The 25040-nt window shown below is 42.4% G+C and overlaps 1 protein-coding gene across 5 annotated transcripts; it reads right to left on the reverse strand.

The window, feature by feature from the left end:
• Positions 1–45: 45 nt before the first annotated feature.
• Positions 46–24848, reverse strand: LOC120834897 (tensin-2). Of its 5 annotated transcripts, none has more exons than XM_040203255.2 (27): positions 24312–24848; positions 19262–19370; positions 19082–19119; positions 11006–11038; positions 10879–10928; positions 10590–10773; positions 10383–10433; positions 10149–10271; positions 9986–10050; positions 9180–9263; positions 8986–9098; positions 8801–8861; positions 8355–8430; positions 7753–7882; positions 6985–7050; positions 6785–6901; positions 5325–6698; positions 5041–5191; positions 4071–4936; positions 3835–3966; positions 2596–2688; positions 2359–2436; positions 2175–2252; positions 1820–1988; positions 1600–1668; positions 1307–1336; positions 46–1112 (listed from the first exon to the last, which is right to left on the reverse strand). In XM_040203255.2, the coding sequence occupies exons 1-27, from the start codon at positions 24432–24434 to the stop codon at positions 968–970; spliced, it is 4608 nt and encodes a 1535-aa protein (XP_040059189.2). In that variant the 5' UTR covers positions 24435–24848; the 3' UTR covers positions 46–967. The 5 variants fall into 5 exon arrangements, with proteins under 5 accessions (XP_040059189.2, XP_040059187.2, XP_040059191.2 ...); XM_040203253.2 differs by having other exon boundaries at positions 5325–6701; positions 24312–24718; XM_040203257.2 differs by lacking the exon at positions 1307–1336 and having other exon boundaries at positions 5325–6701; positions 24312–24718.
• Positions 24849–25040: the final 192 nt, after the last annotated feature.

The raw sequence follows: 25040 nt of genomic DNA on the forward strand, positions 1-25040 counted from the left end.
ACAATATATGACATTTTCTTTGACTCCTTCAAATGGTGAAACATACATTTGTATTTGATTTTATTTGATTGTATTACTTGCATTTCATGTGGAATATCCTACCAACCATTCTCAGAGGCATACAATATATATATATATACTTTTCTTAAAAAAATGATTGGGCTAAAGTAATCGAAATAATGTATTAGCTCCATAGAAAACAAAAAAGTATCAACAAAAACATGTATTTTTAAAAAAAGATTAAAACATTCAAAATATTTTCACACAATAGTGAAGTCTTTGGCTTAAAATATAACTTCATGCCATAGATATTAATTGGTTAAATATGGACCTAAACAGATCATAAACATACATGTGATATGGAGATTTATTAGCTTTAGTTCTAATAATTTAGATCATGTCCACAATTTCTAAATCGCATGTAGTAGTTGGTTGCTCCAAAATAATTTGTTAAATTATCAATCCGTTTGTTTTGTATATTGTAGGTATCTTTAGCATAATATGCTACTATATCTGTGGTTATACAGTTTTAATAGTGTAGTTGTGTGGTGAACAAAATGTTAATTATGTTGTTGAATAAAACGTATATGAACCACAGAGTTTAAAATGTACCCAAAGGTACTTTTCAGATAACAAAAATACATACATGTCTCTTAACATTTCATTTCTTGGATAATTGGATCAACTTAATCAACAGCAAAAAAACACTCCAAACCACAACTTATTTAAATCTTATTTGGCAAATGATATAAAGTCAATCTTTGACTTATTAAACTATTTTTCTTGAACTCCTCTGTAAACTGACTCTCCACAGAGCCATGATCGGTGTTATGAAAACAGCCAAGTGCAATGCTGCCATCTGCATCAATGCAAGAACCAACGTAGTCACACACACCTCATCAAAAAAATCATGTTTACATTTCGCTTAGATCCTCAATTGTCCAGATTTGCACGTTCCTCTGCACTCTCATCTGCGTAGCTGTGGACCCAGCATGACTTTGTTGATAAAGTTGACGATGGCAACGGCTGGCTGCTCCGGGTCCATTTCTGCAAACAGGTGACACACGTTCTCTGTAGAGCTCCCAGTCCGCCTCGCCACAAAGCCAAACATCCTGCAGCGGAAAGGAGACGCAAGAAGTCAAAAGACAGGAGAGCTAATTACATTTTAGAGAAAAACTATTTAGTCCCAGGAGGTCTGAGTCACACGTCTGGTTGTGGTTAACTGCCATGCAGAGTAGCACACCGTACCAGTCGCCCATATCACTCGCAATGAAGAAAAAACACACACACTGAAGCAAGCACTTACTTGCTTGACGTGCTATCAGAATTAGTCCACCTGAAGCACAGGCACACGGATAGAGACAGAGACAAAACATTTTAACAATATGAAATCAAAGACGTGGAGAGTGATGTAGTGTTCTACATCCACCTCGAAAAAAGCAGACGAAAGCAGAACTTGCATCTTTAACAAGCCAATACAGGTAGTGCTTGTGCAGCAGAAGGCGCTACTGCCTTCACCAAAGATGATCAGCAGTAACATGTCCAAGCATGGGTCTACAATCATTATTAAATCGTATTGTCAATGTCCCAGTGACCCACCTTTGGTCTTGTGGGTTGAGACTGCTGAATGTCACACTGTTGATTGGATAATGTCTCCTAAAAAATAGCCTGTGGATAGAATATTTCTCTCGGTTAGTCTTATTTGTCTTTGGCATTTGCTCGAAGTATTTTTTCTGGAAGTTTTCTAGCTACCTGTGGTATACATACTGTGTCAAACCACTGAAATTAAAACGCCATCATGCTGTTAGGTAAGATATACCTTCTTTTGCTGTCGGTTAGAGTGATGCCCTGAGAGGACACTTTGAAGTGGACCACCGTGGCCGCTGGACGTGGAATCAGGGCCAATGTACACTTGGTTGCCTTTAAGATCGCCTCAGGTCCTGTTAACGACTCGGTTTCCAGGGAGTTTAGGTAGAGCACATTGCATGCTAAGAGAGATGAGAACATATGGATCAACATAAACTGGGATATGCTTATGACGTGGTGCGATGACAAGATGAGGCTTGAGTGGTCTCTGCTGGTCAAAATTAAGAACTGCATTTATTCTGATGGCTCCTTTGTGGAAGTTAATTTAGCGGGAAAATCACCAATAACAAAAAAAGCCCATGCAGTACCTGCTCCTTGTTTGAGGAGGTCAGCCGCCGTGCTGGTGTTTGTTGCACTCTGCATCTCCTGAAGCTCCCCAACGAGATCTGAAATATATTCTTCATTTACATAACAACACTATAAATTAATGAGAATGCAGTCTGTAGATGTTGTAGGGGCCTCCCATTCGTTGAAGTGGTATAGGTATTCTACCTTTTTCTGGGACGCGAAGGGCGCATGGCAGAGATATGGGAGTAATTGAATGCTGATACACCAGGGCAGATAAACTTCCTGAAACAGACAGAAAGACAAAATAGGTCAAACGGATCATGACTCTGACAAAACAAAATCTCTTCCTATAAGCTAACAGGTTGAAACAATCATGTTCAGTTCGTCATCCATGACTTTGTGGAAATGTGTTGCGACAGTTGTGTCTTCCACATAACTGACCAAAGTAGGACTCATTCTGACAGCCCTTGATCTTCACTCCCCGTGGCCCAGTCTCGATGAGGAAGTGTCTTACCAGCTGCTCCAGAGGGTCCCCTGAGAGGAGAGTGAGGACTGTAAATGAGGCAGACTCTGAACTCAGCATGTACAATAAACCAACAAATAAAAGGTATGATTGTGATGTCTATAGTATTATCAAACCATAATATATATATATATATATATATATATATATATTAGGGCTGTCAACAGTAATGCATTAATCTATGAGATTAATGAGGCCTAGATTAATGCAACAAAATATTTTAACGTAGTTGACGTTCGTTTGTTTACTTCCAGTTCACTTCCCGTCCCGGAAGTTGGCCGCGTAAACGAGACGGCCGAGCTGCAGTCAGTTACATCAAGATGAAGAGAGCTTTTTGCATTGGAAGTAAAACAAACAGTGGTGCGACATACAGCAGAAAACTGTGCAGAGGAATTACTCCATGTGTCTTAAAGCACTGCTATGCTTAGCTAGCTGCTATGCTACTTCCATCTAACGTTACCCTGCGTGGCACACAGTCTGCAGAGGATCACCACTGTGTCCCTAAAAGACCGTGGTTTGAAAACGTCCTGGCTAAATGTGGGGAGATTGTTGGCACTTCAAACACAGCCGTTAAATGATAGAGAGTTGAGAGCAAAGTGCACAAGGACAGCAGGGCCCTGTTCGTAGGTGGTTCAACTAAGTCGATCATCCAGCTCAAATTACCGAGATGATTGACATCAGGCTATCTCGGTTTCTCGAAGGCGGATCGGCACTCAAACAGTCTTGTTAGTTTGAACCAGATGTCAGTCATCAGGATAATCACGCGTGCAGCAGCAAGTTTCATGGATGCGTCATCATCTTTCAGAATATGTACATAAAAACAAGCCCAAAGAATCTAATTCTTCAAATGTGTTTTGTGTTTAAAATTACATTAACAATTAAACAACAGTGTCTAAAGTACACACTTTCGTGATTACTCATTACTTTTAAGATTTAGTCTTTAGAAGAAAAACAAACTTACATTATAAACAACATCGTAACAACGACATTCATTAATCGCCATTAATCGAGATTAATGAATTTCAAAATGTGCGATTAATTTGGGAATTAATTAGGGAATAAGGGAAAGCACAGGTTCAGCTACTACCAATGGCGCTGGTGTGTTTGTGTGTCAAGTTTGAGACATGCCAATGTGTCAGTACGAGGATCACAGATACCTTTGCTGACGGTGATGTTGGCGTTAGGAGGAGGTGTGGCCACCTTAAGGGCCAGACCGTAGGCGCCCTGGAAGGAGTTACTGTCTCTTATGAGGAAAGTTCCTGGTCCTTTGTCCTTCAAAACAGCTATGGCTATGGTTGGACACATTAGAGGGGCAACATTTGTTAATTATTAAGTTTCACTACACTTTATGACTTGATCAATACAAATGTTGCACATCCCTCATTATCCTCACCTTGGTCTCTGGAAATGCCGGGTCTGTACCAGTACTTTGAGCTGTCCTGGACAAACTTAGCATTGACCCTGATGTCTGCCTCCTCTCTACAGTTGTGGTGTGAAGATCCCCGTCTCTGCTCTCCGGCAGAGGGGCAGAAAGAAACGTGGTGCGTGGGGGAAGGAGCCGAGGAGACCCGTAGAAGAGAGTGGTGTCCGTTTAGGTATCCTGGCGTGGAGGAAAGCCGTTTCTTCTCTGGTAGCGGGGGCTGGACAGCGGGAATGGTGATTGCTGTGTACCCAGTGTATGGTACATGAGGGACGTTTAGTAAAGGGTAGTAATTGGAAGCCAAGGGGAAGGTTGGTGTTTGATATCCGTCAGGAACAGGTGACGGTGGTTTTGTGTCATTTGAACAGTCTCTTTCCAGAGTCAAACTTTCTCCTGCACCGTCTGTGGCTGATGTGGAGCATTGGAGAGAAGACTGAAGGTCCAGGGAGCCAATGGGAGAATTTGGGGAAGTGGTGGAAGGGCTAGAACTTAGACAAACAGAGGGTTTCATGGATGTACCTCTGCTGCTGTCAGACAGGGTATCGCTAGGAAGGGCAGAGCCATTCAGTTGCACCTGGACTGGGGGGATGGTGACAGTGGTATAGCTTGAAGTCCGTGATTGTTGAGATCGCTCTGCACTTCCTGGGAGCTTGGCTTCTCCAAGTTTACAATCAGAGCTCAAACTATGCTCACTTGATGGTTGTGTGGAGTTTATGGACACGTTGGAACTTTGGGTTTGTGTCTCCCTTGGTATTGGTGTGATGGCTCGGTCGCTATTTGCGCTGGACTCCATATATCTAGAGGGTTCTTGGTTTTGAAGAGGGCTATTAGCTGTTACACTGAGGACAAAAGGTTAAAAGTTGGATAATTATTTACAGATCTGTATTTTTGTAATTCTATTCTGAGCTTCAGCGCACGTCAAAAAGAAAACCGTTCCACCCACCTGTCTTCTGTGTGTGTGGGGCTGCTGCTCCCAATGATTGTGTAGTCATGATCAGAGTCCTGTCCAGGGGTGCTTGACTGTCCATTGGAGTCCGACCTACCTTCTGAACCCTGGGACATATCATCCTCCACATCAGCCTTGGCCTGTTCCGCTTCAACATATAAGATTGAACCAGATGAGATGAAGGCATAGCAAGAACTATAATAGCAAGTAACAAACATTTTAATGTTGAATTTAACAAATATGAAACAATCCCCACTGTATCCATTCATTTATTCAGTCACCTTTGTGATGCTCAGAGTGCTGCTGGTCTCCAGATTCACAGGGAGTGTCAGGCAGCCTGCCTCTTACAGGAGAAGGGCTACTAGCGGGCAGAGGGGAGGTTGATCCAGAGTGGTAACCAGAGGCGTAACCCCGGCTCTCATGGCTCGCGGCTGGGGATGACTGATAGGGAGAGCAGGGACAGGAGTGACGGGGCTGTGGAGGGGTGTGGTACCCACTGCTGGCTCCATCCCGCACATCCATCAGCAACTGGGGGCAAGGGTAGCCTTGATGAGGTCCGATGGCATATCTAGGCTCCATATTTGGACTCTGATTCAAAGTGGAATGGCACACGTGAAATGCAGGCTCGGCGGATTTGCACTGCCAAAACTCTGCCTCTCTCACGCCCTCCCATGGATTTTCACTTTCCCAAAGCGTAGGCGCCTCTCTTGTTCGTTGCATCCCAACTCCTTGGGACCATTGTGGGTTTTCTGTTTCGTCCGGGTGCAATGGATGGAACGCTCGTACTGAGGCTGATTGGTGCTCTCGCCTGCCAGTGCAGTCTCGACAGGGGCAGCCAGAGGACTGTGTTTGAGAGCTGAAGAACATTTCCCTGTAAGGGCTGGAGGGAAGTGATTGATGGGAGAGATGAGAGGCTGGATTGTGGTTGGAATAACGGAGGAGGTGACACTCTTCCCCAGTGCAGAGTCTGTTTAACGCTGGGAGGGTGTGGCTGTTGTGGTGGGTGTGATCAGGGGTGGAATAAGGAAAGCAAGGCCTGAGGAGACAGGGCAGGGGAGGCAGTGGGGCTGGACGTTCCCATGGTAACTGTTGTAAAGGATGGACGCTATGTCGATGACAGATCTCCATATGAGTTGATGGAGGAGGCGGGGACACCGATTTGGTTGGCAAGGCTGGCAGAGTTTGGCTTTTTGGATTCTTTTTAGTGACATTGCAACGGCCAAGACAATGAGCGTCAGAAAGGCAGGGTTCTTGTTCCCTCCCCCGTCCGCCATTGCCAAACTTTGCACCCGCTTGACCACAGCACGAGTGTTCTTGCCTCAAACCTCCTAGGATTGGCGGGTCTCCGTCATCTAAAATCTCTGTCTCTCTATCTTTCTCTTTGCCTCTTTTTTTCTCCTTTGCTCCATCTCTCCCATCCCCGCTCCTTGATGGACGGTCAGTGTTTTCTCCATCTGGCCGCATTATTGTCAGAGAGGGTTGTTCAAGGTGATCAGAGGGGACTGAGAAGTGGCTTGGGGTCTGAGGCTTGACTGTTGGGCTGCTGGTGAGGCACCCGTTGGGTGATGCTGCTGAGGCAGTGGAGCCCGGCCCACGACGCTTCCTCACCTGGGCATACAGGCTGCCGTCCAGAGGGCCTCTTGTATGAGAGATATCTGCTGAAAACAAGCAGGGGATGAGACGTCTGATAAACTAACACCAAGCTTACACTTTATACTGTCTGTGTGTGTGTGTTTCTTACTTTCAATGCTGTCTTGGTGGTGCAGGTTGAAATTCTCATAGGAATCCCATCTGATCACAGGCTCTGAGATGTTGTAATCCACTTTGATGGAGGCATCATTCTCGCGGTATTCTCGACCTAGGAAATAAGACACTTCACAATGAAGCTGATGAACACAGAAAAAGAAAGATAAGCCATGAGAAATAATTGATAATATTCACCTTTAATTTTATCCGGCCCATTGGAGAAGATAAACTCAACTGTAGCATCTGGAGGGAACCTGTCATCTTCAGAATACCAAGCAAAAAGGCAGTGACTAAATACTCAAACTACTGAGACCAATAAAAACATTCAAAAGAAAGGGCTCCTAATATATGAAGTGGGAACACCAAACTTAATAGATGAAGATCCCCAACAGAGCATACCACTCCAAAGAATTGTATCTAAAATGAGTTTTTCTTAACTTTGATGCAGAGTAGGCAAGCGCTATTTATAAATTATTTGCATGCGACAGCATGTAGCACTTACAGTATCTGTTAAGAGACTGCTGCTTATTGAGCAGTTTACAAGCTTTTCTGTTCCATCTAAACTGACACTGTCATTGCATGTGTCTCACACACACACCGTAATGGACTGAGAGATAAGGGGCTTTCGAATTAAACAACCATTTGAATCATTTCAATTAATAAATAGAAATATATATGAGGTTTCCATTTGTCCATTCACATCTTTGTAATATATTTAAAAGGTTTAGTGCAGTAAAACTTGTGCAGTTCCAACAACCTTCAGCAGTGATGTATTCTGTAGTTTTCCTTTTGCACTTGTATCATAAAAAACCTTCACCACTCTCTCTCTCTCTCTCTCTCTCTCTCTCTCTCTCTCTGTACTCTTTTACTTTGTATTGAGTTCATGACCGTCCAAAAACAGAAGCCGCTTCTCCTCTCTATTCTATGCAATTCCTAAGGAACCATTGATCTTCTGTTTATTACCTGTGCAGGCGAGGTCCAGTTCAGTTTTGCCAAACCACAGCTGGGCTCCGTGGACAGTACAGGTATGAAACTGAACTCTGAACACCACCTCCCTCTCTGCTGCTTGACTCCGACGATGGTAGCACTTCACCTGTAGAGATATTTCGGTAAGAAGGCTATGTGCAATGGAGGCTTGTGTCATATGAACCCTCTCAAAACACTGATATCTCAAAACAGTGAATGCAAGTTTTATGAGGAGTGCTACAATGCTCTTTTTAGTTGGATTTTATAACGTTGGTGCATGTTGCTGCTGTGGCAACTGATTACCCTTTTTATCCTTTCAAAGAGACATGCTAGACAGGATAGGAAACTCAATATGCATGTATGTTCATAGTCTATAGGGGATTTGTTGCTTAAGTGGATTAAAAATAAGCAGGCACTTTTAAAAGCATAGGTTACAAAATTGCATCAAAGAGAAAAAAAACAGTTTTGTTCTTTCATAGCTGTTTGGTGAGCAATTGATTCTATTACAGTGGTGTACTCTATATATGGATTGGATTAGCTAATTTGAAATATGTAAGGTTTCCAATTAGTGACACAGTACACAACAAGCTACAGCTCACCATAATGTCCCCCTTTAATAAAAGCGCTGGCTCCACAGTAACACACAGCTTCCTTGCCCTGGAGCTCTGAGGGTCACTGGACACACACACACGCACACACACACACACACACACACACACACACACACACACACACACACACACACACACACACACACACACACACACACACACACACACACACACACACACACAAAAATACACTGAATAAAAAAACTGCTACACCAGCTCAAACACACATAATACCAGTAAAAACTCGTCTCAGTTGGGTACAACAGTGGTAAGCAATATTTAACTTTTACATAAGCAAAGACCGGCTTACACCTAAACACAGACAGCAGCCTGCATAGGCAACATCTGTCAGTTGGACAGGGAAAGGGAAACAGTCTGCCCGCAGCAGGTGAGATGGAAACATAGTAACTGGAGGTATGGGACACTGCACTTACTAGACCCCTGATGTATAGACGAGCTGCAAGGACTGATAGATTTTCAGGAATGGATAGAAACCTGCAGATACAGAAAGAAGTTAGTGAAAAATGAGTTTGCAAAGTTGTTTCACTTTAAAACAAGTTGGAAATTGCCTTAATTGCACTGCGAGCTATTATGCAACATAAGTTTGTGTAAAACTGACCTCCCCCTGCCTGGAAGTTTGGTAGTGATGGAATGAGGACCTGGTGGAGGAACAGGGCACTGCTGTTCATTTTGATGGTGCCTGATAGCAGCCCGCCAAAGTAATAGATGTACCTGAAAAAGAGATGTGGGGAAATATTTTAACTAAAGCATGGAGACTGAGGCGAGCTGCAGGAAACTCAAAGTGTGTCCTACCTGTTCTGAGAGGGCTGTAGGGAAGAGGAGACTTTGTCTTCACAGAACTTTCTCATTGCTAGAGTGGTGAGAGCCTGGTCCGCTCTGTGGAAAAAAACACAGTTTGATTAATAAAGGCTTTAACACAGATCTCTGTAAGCAAAAATTATGTAGGACGTATTCGTGCCTCTGGAGGTAATGAGTAAATCCTGGCTGTTGTTGGTGACTTAATTTAATCTTTTCTACATACGGCTTTATGGATATTTAGATTTTCTCAAGCTAAAGCATGCCAACAAACTTGATAATCAATTAACAATAACAAAGTTTGGAAAAAAGAATCCCAAACATGTATTGGTTTCAGTTTCTCTTGATTTGTTGATATGTTTCTGAGCTTTTGGAAAAGTAATATAAATATACAAGCAAAATATTGGTGTTTTTGACTGTTGTTTGGAAGAAAAAACAAGCTATTCAATTATGTCAACTTGGGCTCTATAATGCTATTTTTTGTATTAATTTATCATTTCTACCATGATGATGATGATGTAAAATTATTATTGTGAAAATGTTTAAACGTTTAATTTGACTGAATGTGATCAAAAGGGTTAAGGCCTTGATGACAATGAAACAAAATGATCTAAAGACATTATGCTGAATAAAGTACTATGACTTCAGCACAACATTAAAGTGGGAATGTGGTAAAGAATTTTGGCAATCTTTCATTATATGAATGCAGATTTCATATCAGGCATGAATACAAAACAAACAATTGATCTTTACACATGCTGGTATAACGAGTGCGTTGTTAGATTGATGATCATGTAGTTTACCCAGCTGATATCTTGCTGTAGTGCATGTAGGCTGCCACAATGACCCCCGTCTTTCCTTTATTTCCCTGTCAGAGCACAGATCAAAGTGATGAGGAATTGCTTTTTCCACTGTTTTGAATTCTTTACAGCAAGGCAAGCAGATGTGGATTTAGGCTGCACTGACCTTGCAGTGGAGGACCACCACATTGTTGGGGTCAGACGTCAGCCAGGTCTCCATGGCTTTACAAACAGCACAAATCCTGTCGAGGGGTGGGGCATGAACATCAGGCCAGCCGTAGTCCTGCACCTGAGGAGGAAAGATGTTCGAAATTGTTTTCAAACAAGACCAAGCTTTCCATATTCCTTGAAAATACAAAGTGCTCACTTGTGTGAACTTCTAAGATGTAAATACTAGTACCTTTGGGTTAAGTCGGGTGATGTCATGTCTCTTCTCCGATAAATTCAGTAGCTGTAAAAAGCCGAGATACGAAATATTTCACAAATCTATTTTTACATATCACCCACACACTGAGCAAGAAATACAGAATATAATAGAATATAAAAGAAAACAGTAAAAGAGAAGATGTTGTTTAATACTCTTTATGTATCCAGTTTTATGACTTACCAAGAATGTGTCCTGGTGCTTGGATTTCAGCATTGAGGCCACTTCCTGCAGGTTTCTGCGGTAGTGCTGCTCTTCCAGGTCGGGCAGGAAGAAGACGGAGATGATTCGCTCCGTGATGTAGGTGAGATCAAAATCATAGTGACGCTCCATCACATCCTCCATCGCTTTTTCCATACTTTTACTCCTGGACATTGTGAGTCATTAGGTTTCTTATTTAATTATACCCTGCAATATATTTCTGTACAACCAATTTTCTGTTGTTGCATGTGTGATTCAGGCTTCTTGGTACCTTGGTATGGAGCCTCTCTTATTCTGTTGTGTGGATTTAGTGGAGCCGTGCTGAGAAACCATAAGGAAAAAAGTAACTCTACTGTAATGATTATTTGGATAACATTAGACTACTTGCAGACACTCACCAGGTCGGACGTTGAGGTACAAGTGGGAGTCACCTGAAAGAAAAGGAGCGTATGGTTGCTCTCAGTATATAACCATGTACACACTCACACTGGTAATAAACCAGCACATGCCGAATCATGTCTTTGTTTAAATGCTCTTGTTCCTCCTTCAGCAGCAGGGACACAGAGATGGAAGGATGAGGAGAGAGCATGAAGAGCTGATGGTGAGATGGTTATTTCTGTCATCTGCAGCAGCTCCTTTGAAAAAGAAGCTGTCAGTACAGATCTGGATGTTCAGCATGATGACTTTGGGATGATGTCAAAAACAGAGACACAAGAAGAAGAAGAAGCTTCTGCACACATGTCTACAGAAGACAACATTGTGCTGATTTCTTGGAGTTCTTCTTTTGCACACTGTAAATGATGTTTATTAAGCTGCCCAGGCAACTTAATCAGAAGAGTGGCTCAGTATAATATATATATTATACAATTATACAGTTGTGGTCAAAAGTTACATACACGCACATAATGACATGGCTCTCTTGAGTTTCCAGTAATTTCTACTACCCTGATTTTTCTCTGATAGAGTGATTGGAACAGATACTTCTTTGTCACAAAAAACATTCATCAAGTTTGGTTCTTTTACGACTTTATTATGGGTTAACAGAAAAAGACACAAATGCTACAATGGGAAAGTCAAAGGAGCTCAGCATGGATCTGAAAAAGAGAATCATTGACTTGAACAAATCAGGAAAGTCACTAGACCAAGAGCAACAGTGCAAACAATTGTTTGTAAGTATAAAGTGCCTGGCACTGTTTTGTCACTGGCACCATCAGGAAGAAAACGCAAGCTATCACCTGCTGCTAAGAGAAAATTGGTCAGGAGGGTGAAGAGTCAACCGAGAACCACCAAAAAGCAGATCTGCCAAGAATTAGAAGGTGCTGCAACACAGGTGTCAGTGTCCACAGTTAAGTGTGTTTTGCATCTCCATGGACTGAGAGGCTGCCGTGCAAGAAGGAAGCCCTTGCTCCAAAAGCGGCACCTTAAGGCTCGACTGAAGTTTGCTGCTGTTCACATGGACAAAGATAAGACCTTCTGGAGGAAAGTTCTGTGGGCAGACAAAACAAAAATCGAGCTGTTTGGCCACAATGCTCAGCAATGTGTTTGGAGGAGAAAAGGTGAGGCCTTTAACCCCTTTAGCCTACCGTCAACCACGGTGGTGGTTGTATAATGCTGTGGTGCTGTTTTGCTGCCAACGGAACTGGTGCTTTACAGAGAGTAAATGGGAAATTGAAGAAGGAGGATTACCTTCAAATTCTTCAAGAACTTAAAATCATTAGCCCGAAGGTTGGGTCTTGGGCGCAGTTGGGTGTATTAAATAATCAAGAAATACATTGATAACACAACTTAACTAAACCAAAATGAAGGAAATGAGCAGACAAATGGAAGCAAAGTCAGTGTTGTAGCACATTTACAGGCTCTGACTGCAAACCTTGAAGGGTCACACCCCTGTCAACCTATGACCTTTGAACTATTCCATGAGATTGATTGACAGACCAGGTGCCCTCTATGGCTGACCAAGGCCAGTGCTGACAGGTGTCAGGCAACAGGTCAACAAGTCAAATATCTGCAATTGTAATTGCTGATCTACAGCTCAGACAAACAATGGCGGCCGTGCAGAGATACTCACTCTGTAGTGTTATGTTGATAGAAGAAACCAAGGTATGGTCAATATCGTGTGACATTTTAAAAACTACTTTTCCATTTTTTGATTTAAGTCATAAGTTACTGTTGTATGTTGGTTTTAAGCTAATTTGTAAACTATTGCACTACAATAATTATCAAGCACGTTTTGATTTGAGCTCCAGATAAATTTGATGGTGAGGTTGATTTAGTCTTTGTTCAGATAGTCTTAGGCATATCACGTTGACAGCACTGTCAATATAACATAAAGACTAAGGCAACCAGTGGTGCATTTATTTTACCTCTGTAAGAGGCCGCAGCATCATGATCCTCATGCAGCTTCATCAAAAAGAGAAATGAATAGTGCAGCAAATCATTGGTTTTCTTTTACATGGTAAAAACCCAAGTGGCAACCTCATTTCAAGTCAAACTGCATTACGAAGGGGGGACACATACAATAATAACAGAGTTTGGCACAGAGTGGTTGGTAAAAAGGAGGGAAATAAACGGACATTTGATCTAGGGACGGATGAGTGACATGCTGGAATTGCTTTCTGCATGGCAGAGAACAATCAATATGCAACTGCTGAACTCAGGCTTATGTTGTGACTATCGTCTTGCAGGTCTCACACATTGAATAACACTAGAAAATGAAGGAAACTATCGTTCTTTTCTCCTAATAAGTTTAATAATAGTGGGTAAAGTGGTCGGCTCCAGGAAGGAAAGAACAGCAGGAGACAGAGACAACACACACACACATACGTAAACACAAACATGCACACAGAAGAAGACTATGGTTGAACTGACATGCAAACCAGAGTCAACAGGAAGCAATTTGCAACAGGAACTCAACACTGGTCAACCACGTGCACACACACATACATGCATGCATGCACGCACACACGCAAAGGGTAAACATGTGTTTTGGTGGCTCTGCCAGCCTCAGGGTCTTCATTAAAGCATGCGGACTGCACGCTGGAGCCACTGGGAGCAGAGCCATCTGGTTCAGTTTGTCCTGTTCATCAGCTAGTGTTTACAGAGGTACTAGTGGCGGCACTCAATGCCGTCCTCAGAGACTGACTGACTTCGTCTGGAGTGGACTCGAGGTCTGGTCATTTTGCTGGTCTCACAACGCCTTGTTTGCCAGGCAACAGTCCTTGCTCATTTATTAAAGCTTCTATTAATGCTTTATTACAGGGATGGGATCAGCTATCGCATGTCTTATCTAGCACAAAGACTGGAAATAAGGAAAGACCTTGCTTCACTTTTTCCATAGTTTAAACAATCCTTCTTCCACCATCCTATTAAACTTACTTATGTACACGTTGTAGTTCAAAGGTGCTGGTAGGTAAATGTACACCTTTTTCCAGTTTTCCACCTTTAAGTTAAGCCAAGTTGCTGCCAGCTCCAGCTTCATTCATTCATTGTATATAAACAGCTCATTCAACAACAACAACATAACTACCTTTTTATTTCATGTAGTTAAACTTACTTAATCCATTATGTCAATAGATCCCTCCAAAGTTTACACAATGTATCTTTGCTCTTTGGAATTTGTGATGGCATTTCTCACTTACTTACGACATATACATCTGATCAACTAGACATTTGATTGATTAATTGAATGATTTATCAATAATCTATACAGATTGTTAAGAGTGAATCCTGACTTTCTGGCTTCTCCTATTCCAGTAGGAGGTATCCCAACAAAGAGATCTGCAGAGAGAGCAGCTAAGTCAGTTCCAGGGAAGCCGCAGATAACTTTGAGAGACGGGCGGCGGCATGCCGTCTAGGAGGAAGTGAGTTTCATTCTGACAGTCGACTCATAGCTGACATCGCATTCTGGAGAGGGAGAAGTGAGTAAGCCTTACCGTTCGATAATGGAAAAGCAAAGTAACTGTGACTTATTCCAGATTCCACAGTCTCACAAAGAGAGCGTTAAGGCCCAAGTCCACGGAACTTGTTTTCCGTTTCACCCACATTTCCAGAGGGAAAATTTAGGAGTGGCCGTTATTTAGGAAAGTTCACTTGAAAGTGAAGTTTTTTCTCTCATTATCGCTCTGCTTCACTCACATCTTTGATCCCTAATTTCTGCATTTCTGAGCCAATGGTGTCTGTCACTGCCCCCCGTCGTTCCAACTCCAACTATTTACTTCCAGTGCCTGGGGACAAGATAACCACATTCATCACTGCCAAGAGATACAACATCAGATGACACCACGATAAGCATCACTCATACCCGGGGAAAGTCACTCACTCACCGTCCCTGGAGGAGAAGGGAACAAGAGGTTGTACAACTCAAAGCAAAAACACAATCTATCCAGGGAGTGGAGCTATGGACAGAGCTCAGAAGGGGAGAAAAAGGCATCAGGAAGATGTTAAGAAGGGAAGAGGAGAGGCAAACAGAAACGTGTGACAGAGCGAGAGCGAGTGCAGGAGAGAGATGTCAACAGCTGAACACGCTGACCACTGACACACGGCGGAGTGATTTCACTAAGCTATTTTAATAGAGTTCCTTATTTTAGACCATACGTCCGTCAGAACACTTAAAGGCTTATTTTGTCTATTTATCCAACAATCATCTCAGTTTTCTTTCAGGCAGCAGCAGAACTGACATTCTCAAGAGACCCGGCAATGAGTCTGTATTAAACTCTCTGTCTTAATCCATCATAGCAACATACTCTGGGTCCTGTGTGTTTTTTCCCTAACATCCATTATTGAAAAATAAGATTCCGTGATTAATAAGCAAGTCCTGCTTGGCTTTGTCACTCAGGAAATTAAAAGCAATGTGTCAATGTAAACACAGTCCATGCATCCGTGTGTGTTTGTGCAGTGTCCCTGTAATACCTATTTATTGATAAGACTAGCAATCCAGTAAAATGTAATTATCCATGATAATTATTTGTACACAGTGCACCATGCTGGTTATAAATAGCAGCAACAATGTGACCACTTTAATGAAGTAACACAGATGCTCATCTAACAGGATATATCCACTTCAACCGCTATCCCACTGAGTTCTCTGCCAGTCCGTATCGACTTAAAGCACTTTCTACCCTCCAATTGATGTGCTATGACACGTGGAGCAGGCAGGACAGCGTTTCCCCCAGTGTCCCGAGGGGAGACACTAACAGAACAGAGGCAGGAGAAACAGAGCACCCATTAGGAGAAAGAAGTTCACAACTTCTGGAGATGAGCTATAGACATATAAATGATTTGACATGAGTCACACTGCAGATACATTGATAACTGCATAAATAACACCCTATAATTAACCAAAAAACGTATTTTAAAAAAGTGTTTGACTTCCACTAATTAGGATGGATCAACAACACCATGTTTAATACTTGCTTATTAGACAAACACATATTCCATCAATTATCATAATTGCTATAACAATTCATTCATCAGCTAGAATATTAGCAGACACAGCTGGTCTCTGTGGCGTGTGATAAACACAGCAACCATCTGTATTTGACTGCAAAACATTATGATCCATCAGATTGTGTTTGGACAGCATAGTGTGGCACTCATACATTTGTCTGTCAGTTGCGCTTTGGGCTTTGGTCACAGATGATACACAGACAAGTATGCACAGTGTTGAGGTAGACAGATATCCTTCCGTAGATACGGTGGGAAATTGCATTCAATATAGGTTACGCAGAGCATGCAATGAATGGTGATACATATAGATGCACGCTGGTGTATGCAGACACTTGCCGACAGAAGCATGTCCTTAACCACATCTAATCTATTCCCATATCGGCCACAGCAGTTTTACAATATCTACAAGCATGTATAATAGCATATGGAACAGGTTTTAGTATGGTTTCTGTAATTTACTAAACTGCACGTATACCAAACTATCTCATTAAAAAGTAAATTTTTTACTTTCGAGTATTAAAAATTAAAATCTGTGTATTTTTTGTAGGTCACAGCAGGAGTCTCTGCTTATATTCCCTGGACTTGCCTGGATCACAGACATTGAAATCCTCTTTCATGAGCGATGCTAGAGCTCCTTTGCTCCTTAATGGAATCATGTGCACACATGCATCACATGCCGCATTATCAGAGCAAACACTATAAAGAGGTTTTAAGGTTTTCAGACCTCTACTCAATGGAAAAGAAATACAGAAATGAGTCCAAATTGCAGAATACATAAGAACCCACTAAATCCAAAAGGCTGTACTCAGTAAATAAAGAGAGTGTCTTTACCTCTGAATAAGCAGCTTCAGTCTTCCCCTCTGCCTCTGAGCAGTCCTGTTCGTAGAGTGGGATACGCCACCTCCCTGTCTCCCTCCCTCCTCTCTTTCTCACACACACACACCCACCCACACTCCCACTGTGCTGGCAGCACACGCAACATAGCTTTTCCCCTCTCGCTATGCCTGCGTCATAAGCACGGAGACACTAAAACACTAAAGCGCTCGCGCTTGCACGAGCACTCACACACACACATCAATACACAACGTGGGGGCACCGGGCAGCCCTGCAGAGTGCCAATGTCCAGTGACCTCCCCAGAGGCCTGGGGCTAAGAGAGAAGTGGCGGCAGGACAAAGAGGCAGGAGTAGATGGACTGCGCAAAGAATACAATAGACAATAGAGTCAATAGACATAGACTCTGTAAAAATAGGGCTGAATGTTATTGAGATGATTCTAAGCTGGCAAAACACACTGATGAAAGCATTGAAAAGTTGAGAGAAACTTTCACTGTGACTGTCAGAAAAAGGATAAATTTCTACACAGATGAAAGGTAAAAAAAGATGATGACAGTGAGATGCAAGAGATGAAAGAATGGGCAAAAATAAAGAAGCAATATGTTGTCTTGTGAGAAGCACGTAGAAACATCCAGTGGACATGAAGCCGAGGGCAATTTGTAGCCCTGACCCAATGTCCCCCAAACGGGACTGATTTACACACAGTCGGCCACCCCACCTGCCTCTCACTTATTTGCACCGCCCTCCCGCACCATCACTCACTGGCAGGCATCTGCGGCACTCTCGTTATTTTCTATATTTACCCACTCAGACTTCTCCTACCCAGAATGATCATCGTCCCGTGTGGCAATGTCCACTCTCGTCCGCGGCGCCTGACTCTCCTGCAGCCAACCAGAGTTGTTTTTGGCTGTCGCGGTGGTGACCAGGGGGACGTGCATGACAAAAATAATAATCCTCTTCTAATACATGCTGCAAAGGCACAACAGCTGGCACGGCCCAGCTTTACACTTTTACAGTGTGTGTGTGTGTGTGTGTGTTGCAGAAAAGGGCAGGGAGGCAACCCCACCCCCCTTCATAAATCCCACAAAATTTGAGTTGCCCTGACGACTGACGATCTGAGAAATGTGAAATTGAGAGTTTTTTTTCCGGTGTGTTTGGGACTGTTGGACAGCAGCGCGGTTACAGTCGTGAGCTCACTCTGTTCTGTGTGATACTGAGCTGCTGTGAGCTCGGTCCCGAGAGAGCAGAGGCAGCCACTCTGGTCTGACATAATCCCCTCCCCTCTCACTCAGCACAAAAAAACATCCTTTTATAATAAAATAATCCACTCAAAAACCAAAACATAGATGAGTCTCCTTGCTCAAAACACAGTCCTTTGCATAGCAGTCTTATCCAACAAGATCCCTATGAAGACAATCCCGTCCCTACCTCCTTTATGATTGATTTGACCTTGATTTTTTTGCAGAATTTAAGAAAGAAATTCTCTTTCCGGTTTCTTTAATTAGATTTTATATACTTCACAAACCTCATAAGTCATGTGGGACCTTTATGTTTAAAAGGTAAAGCAAAATTGGCATCACACGAATACAGAGAAATTAGATCAACAGAATGCGCTATATAACTGGTTAACCAACACTAACAGAAGTGAAAATAATCTTTTAAGGATAACAGATAATTTCACTGCTTTCAATGCAGTTCACCTGACTTTTTATCAAGCATCATTAATACCACTTAAATCCCTAACAAAAGATTCATTTATTGACACATTGACACACATTCACATTATTTGCCGTATTCATGTTAACACCTTCTATACATACGTATTGTCCTCACTATTAGTAGTTTAGTATTTCTTTACAGGGCTCTCAGGGACACTGTGAGATAATTACAACAGAATAACAATGCTTCTACGGCTGAACTTGTATAAATATATTATTATAATGGAATTGTTCAAAAGGTTTTTCTTTAAACACAAACTGTATTATAGAGGCCTCCAGGGTTTTTGAGGACAGTGGCTCCTGCGGTGCCACGTTAACACATGACTGACTGATGCGTAGCTCGCATACCTCTTAAAACACACATCTAGGTCAGTGCACATGGCTTAGTCCACTTAAAGCTCACATCTGAACCTCTGACACGGGAGCACAATTTTCTGTGGACAGGAGGAAGGTTGAATGTGGAAACGTTCAGCTTACCTTGGCTTTACACATCTTGTGAACTGCAACCTTGCACTCTGCACACAGAAAGGAGAGTGCACACATTATTCGGACAGTGAGCATTGAGAACCAGTCCGGTTGACCTCTTGTGAGATCCATAGGTGCCACCTACACTTGTCACTTGGCTCCCTGGCTGTACTAACGGCGACGTGGACTCACCCTTGCAAAAAGCCCCAGGGTTGTCAATGTTCTGCTTGCACACATCGCACGCCCGTTTCCTCTTGAAGCTCTTCTCTGTGAAGGTGTGGCTCGCGGTGGTTTTGACGAGCTGTAGATACACAAATCAATAAAATGAGTGAAGAGGAGAAGAGCTTCAGCCCACGACAATACTTGCACTTGATCATTAATTAGACTGAAACCATGTGAATACATTTAGCTAAAGTTGCCCTATGTGGCTCAAGCATTTTATCTCAGCATTAGAAGGTCACTATCCCCTCTCTGCTGTCAGAGCAGATGTGTGCTGGTTAGGTGACACACCAGCATGAGCACTATGCCCTATCCGATGTGCACATTCAGCTTCAACGCCATAAATTCCTGTCATATCACGCTGCGCTTTGAGGAATCCTGTCGTCTTGTTTTGTCACTTGTCCTCAGTCTGTAGGGCGGATTGAAGCAGGAGCGTCCTGTGCTGCCACCCTCCTCTAATGTGCTGGGATGAATGACATAGACGAACAGATGAAAACAGAATCCTCTGTCTCGATCTGGTGGGTGAATCGGGATAGCACACTGTACTCATCCTAGAGGCTTTAGCCGTCAAAACACGCATGCATCCACATTTTCTAAATGGGAACATGTGTAAAGGTATGAAAAACTAAAAGCAAGAAAGATATAATTAAAGACGTTAGAGACATGTACACTTGTAAATTGACCTAAGAACAAATGGCACAGATGGTACTCCAATGTAACCAAAGGGCCAATTTGATGAATCCGCCTCTACATGCTTCCACAAAAACATGTCCGACTTCAATTAAATAGTCAGAGGAAAATGTTCCAATGTTGTGACATGGTTTGCTGATGCCATTCTAGATGATTGTGAAGTGTAATTCAGTTTGCTAGATTAAATGTGTAATTCATTCTGTGAGTCAATTCAATTGAATCGAACCCGGTATTATATAAGCTACTGCTTAAAGCTCATCAGAAATCTCACAAGTGTTACTTTAATGCTGATGCCAGGATTATTCAAGTACAACTTAGAAACAGTGGTTGCAGAGATACTCGTAATTTTTGGACATGCCTTTTTTAAGCCTGAGCCAGTTTAAGAAGAAAGAAAAACGAATGTCCTTTGGCATGCGAAAGTTAAAACACTTAAAACTTTCCTTGACATTTCCTTGACAGAATAAGGAGGTTACACAGAAACATCACAAGTGTGTGTATGTGTGAGAGAGGCAATAGGCGAGGTGGAGAGCCACAAACACATCATTTTCTAAAACATTTTTCCAGTTTAATGACTGCATTTTCTGGTCTTGAATAAACATTTTCCCCCAAGAATTTTATACTTTTTCCGATGCCTGGCTTTTTCCAAAGGGGGGAGGGGGAGAGGCATTGAGTTCAACTCCGGAAGATAAAGGTACATGTACACCAGCTTGGACTAACACACTAAAACCCTTTTTTATTGACTATCCGAGACAGAGAGAGTGGTAGGAAACTCATTCTATTAACCACGATGCTCTATAAAACCGCCACGTCTCCCGAGGAGACAGTCTAAATCCTTTATCACTAGAGATGCAGAATTAATGTTTCAGTCCTGCCCTGAGCTTTGTATGCTTACTAATATGAACTTGAATGCAGCTGATTCACTCCGACTAAACTTCACAATCCTCAATAAAACAAATCCACAGAATATGAGAGATGCTTCTCCATGTGAATGTTTTCCAGTTATCCATTTGCTAACAGTTTCTGCTGTTATTAAAGCCCTTGTTTACGATTATAAAGCAGTAGCTATCTTATATATTATATATATATCTTATAACTAGTGCACTAGTGCATTCACTTTAGAAATAGTTGATTACTCTTCCCATCTCATTCAACGACAATATTAACTCTAGTGAAAAAACAGGGATTTATTTTGATCACTGACCTATCCTGTTCAAGCTCACAGGCCCGGGTGGGACAGATTACCCTTATGCTGTATGTATTGATCTCAGAGCAGCAGAGTAACATTGGACTATTGGCAGATGTCCTCTGCTGTTGTGATGAAGGGAAAGCGGCTGTAAATAATGGAATCCACAGAATGCGTTGAAGCTGGGTATCTGAGTGTAGCAGTGTAAGTGTGTAAAAGAGTGAATAACTGAGTGAGAGTGTGTGCGTGTGGTGGGGTGCCGGGGGTTTAGGAAGGGACACAATGGGCCAGCAAGCCTGACAAAAAGGGGGCATGTGAGTGAAGAGTAGGATCATCATTTCCTCCAGCAATTAACATGTGAAATGTTGTTACATACTTCATGAACTTTGGAGGTTGAATTGAGTGGACTTCAGAGAACCCTTCTGGAGATCCACTACAGTATAATAGAAGGAGAGTCGAAGCATACTCACGGGCAAAGGACAGCTACAGCTATTATCAGAAACCTACTGTTCATGCGTAAAGAAGAATTCCAACATCAGAATAAAATCTGAAAATGTTTAATAATGCTATAATATCTATCTAAAGATATAACAAAATAGGATCTAATATATCAATATCAACATCAAAGTTAGGTTAGATTAGGTTGAATAGGTAGCGGCCTATTTATGTTTTTGGCAGCTGTAGTAAAGCTGACACTGAACTGGGTAATCACTTGGTCATTCGAGGTACATGAATTATTTAAAGGTAAATTGTGGACTAACACGTTTTCATCGGTTCCATGTCTTTTTATTCCAGCGTCATCGCAGGTTGAGTCAACAGCACCACCTTGTGGACAAACAGCAGTCTAACAATCTTTAATGACCTCGTTGTGTTGGCTTTGCTGCAACTAAAGAAATGCCCCTTGAAAATAAGGGCAACACGTTTTAATCCACAAACATGCATCAAGAATAAAGACAAATTACTTTCTATAAATTACAAACTCTAAATTTTATCACGGTATATTACCAGAGTTGTGTTCATATGTTGGTGAGTTAACACTTTCATGGGGTAATGTGACAAATAAGTGAGCAATCATTCAATTTAAAACTAATAAAGGGAATTACTCAAGAATCATCATCATGGGGCTGCCTTTTTACATGATGTTCCCTCATAAGGAACCTAGTTGTTTTTGGTTCCTTCTATCGGGCCAACAGTACAATGAAAAAGCAACATAAATCATGGACACAACATACAACAAACATGAGGCACTCATGGATTCAATACAATCACAATACATTAATTACATGCTTTATTGTATTGAGCATTTCAAACCCTCCAAAGATGTTTAAATTGAATGTACTTCTCATACAAGCGAACAGATACTTCAGTATCTGGACGTGGCCTTTCAGTCCACAGAGTATTGCTGTATTAAAGAACCCCACCCCATTTGTTTTTTTGCAGCCAGCGCCTATGTCATTTTCTAAGCATGTCGGACCACTGGAGAGAACCTGAGAACTTCCACTTGTAACATGGACAAAAGGAGAGGGTCATGAACCATCAGAAGTGTGACTGAATCCTTACCGTGAGGGCTTTTTATTTTTTAATATTAACTTTTTTAGGGGTGTTACCCCAAAACAACTTGTTGTCTAAAGTTGAGTTTCTGGCTGAATGCACCCAATTTTTTTTTACCAAATGTAAACATTGTGCTAATTCATTCATGAATGTAAACTGAAAGATGTTAAGCTCCATTACACACACACACACACTGTAAATAAATACAGCGTACAGTGCCACACTAAATTCCTCAGTTGTGCGTGAGGGTTTTTTTCAGTGACACCTTACGAGCGTTGACATACCAACACACACACACACACACACACACACACACACACACACACACAAGAGACGATCCACGCAAGAAGGACGGAAGCAGGTGGCGAGCTGGGGGTATGCTCTAGTTCTGACAGGGTATTTATAACCTGCATGAGAGGCGCTGTCGCTTCTAAACAGCCACAAAAAAGCCGAAAATAGGTGCGGGAACGAGTGTTTGTGTGTATGAGAAAGAGAGACAGAGAGAAAAGTCCGACAGACACTACAAACAACATAGAGAACTTCTGGACGGTTGCCTGTATGACATATTTCATTCCTATCCATTGCAGTCCACCCATTCAGATGGGACTATGTTATCATAATTTGGCATGGTCAGGCACTCTCACACTAACAAACACACACACACGCACGCATACACACGCACACACAAGGAGGGCTTTAAGGGATTTGAAGCCCAATGTGATAATGTTTTTTTGCTGCAGCATGATCCAGAAGTTCCCTGTGCAGCAGCTCGCAGCAAAATAAATGGATTTCATTTTCTTTCGGTTCATCAGTCAGTCTGACAAACGGTGGAACACACACATTCTGGTGGATAGCCATGGTGCTAAAGCAACAGACCCGTTTTATTTTGGTCTCTGTAAAAGTCCTCCAGTGGCTCGCTCCTAAACCCATAGATGTTCCCAAATAGAGTGAGCAGCCAGGCAGATGGCAGCTTAACAGTAACCTATACCACTTCCTCTAGAACCATGACCTCAGAGAGATGATTAACAGGAATCAAACAGATCGTCCAGCACCCTCTGTATCTATTTTCATTGTAAGGAGCCATATTACACAGGTGGAATGACAAATTCATAAAGTTGTCCAAAAAGTTGTCTCATTCAGATGATATTAGTGTGTCCAAGGTGTGTGTCCGATGCAGGGACCTGCACCTGCGAGCCTGGGCTGCACAAGAAACTTCTATTTTATTTAATGTTTGCAAAAACACAGAGGAGGGATATATTGTGATTTGGAAACGTTGTGGCTATTCCTTTGGACTTCTTTGGTGGATTTTGGATGACATGTATGTGGTCAATATAGCGGATAACAATTAACCAAAGTTCAACTCCTAAATCAATCAATAAAACACTGAGCAGCATCTAAATCTAAATGAAACAACTGAAGCAGAAATGTACAAACCACCACGAAGTTTTATTATATCACGATCTTTTATCCTCAAATTGTAAAATGCTTTATTGCTTCAATGCCTGATGGACTCAATATACCACATGATCATAAACCAAGCGTTTCTGCCAAGCACAACCAGAATGTTTACAGTTCCCTGAAGAGCGGCTATTCTCTTACCTCAGCCAGCTGTAGGATGTCAAGATGCGTATCAGGCTCGGCCTCTGTGCAGATTCCCCCTGTGTCCGTATCAACTGCATGTGTCTGCACCTTGCCGGTGCTTGTGCTGTGAATGCACCCCATACTTCCAGAAGACGCTCTTTAGCCCCGTATCTTAAATTTCCCTCAACTCTTCTCCCCTCCTAACCCTTCCACACAAGTGCTTTGCTCCAGAAGGTCCCCTTCTCCTCCTCCTCCTCCTCTCAGCGCTGCACGTTTTGAAGGGCCTCCTTAGGTTTCTTCAACATGTTCCTTCTCCCCCGGTGACTGCTAACACCTCTGCCCCTCTCTCTGACAGCCTGTCCTTCCTTGAAATCCACTCCAGATTACTCTTTTCTCCTTCTTTTACAATTCCTCTTTCAACCCTCCAAAAAAGTGTCACCAAGCACAGACCCCCGCCCCTTACTTTTCCCGTCCCTTGCTCCCCTGGCTACGCTCACTGAGCAAAGCATGCGAGCATACACTCACCACCTCTCTCTTCCCTCCCCTCTTTCCAATACCTTCGTCTCGTCCCTACAGACCCTCAAATGTCTCATGCGCCGCTCTCTCCCACTGCACCCTTACAGACCCTCCACTCTTTCTCTCTCCCGTTCAATCAGGCTCCTCTTGCAGTCCCTCCATGGGCGAGAAAGGGGCAGCTGTTTTTGACTTGTTGATGTCAGGCCCTTCCCCTTTCCTTTGGCTCCTCTT

This window comes from Gasterosteus aculeatus, chromosome 17, assembly GCF_964276395.1.
Source record: "Gasterosteus aculeatus chromosome 17, fGasAcu3.hap1.1, whole genome shotgun sequence".
NCBI lineage: Eukaryota > Metazoa > Chordata > Actinopteri > Perciformes > Gasterosteidae > Gasterosteus > Gasterosteus aculeatus.

Bases quoted from the DNA above. Each gene is read 5' to 3' on its own strand.
- LOC120834897 (XM_040203253.2), bottom strand. From the start codon at position 24,434: ATGGGGTGCATTCACAGCACAAGCACCGGCAAGGTGCAGACACATGCA. The intron at 2,689-3,834 runs GTATCTGTGATC...CTCTCCTCTCAG, and splicing joins CAACATCACCGTCAGCAAAG to GGGACCCTCTGGAGCAGCTG. The intron at 1,337-1,599 runs GTGGGTCACTGG...CCTGTGCTTCAG, and splicing joins CTCAACCCACAAGACCAAAG to GTGGACTAATTCTGATAGCA.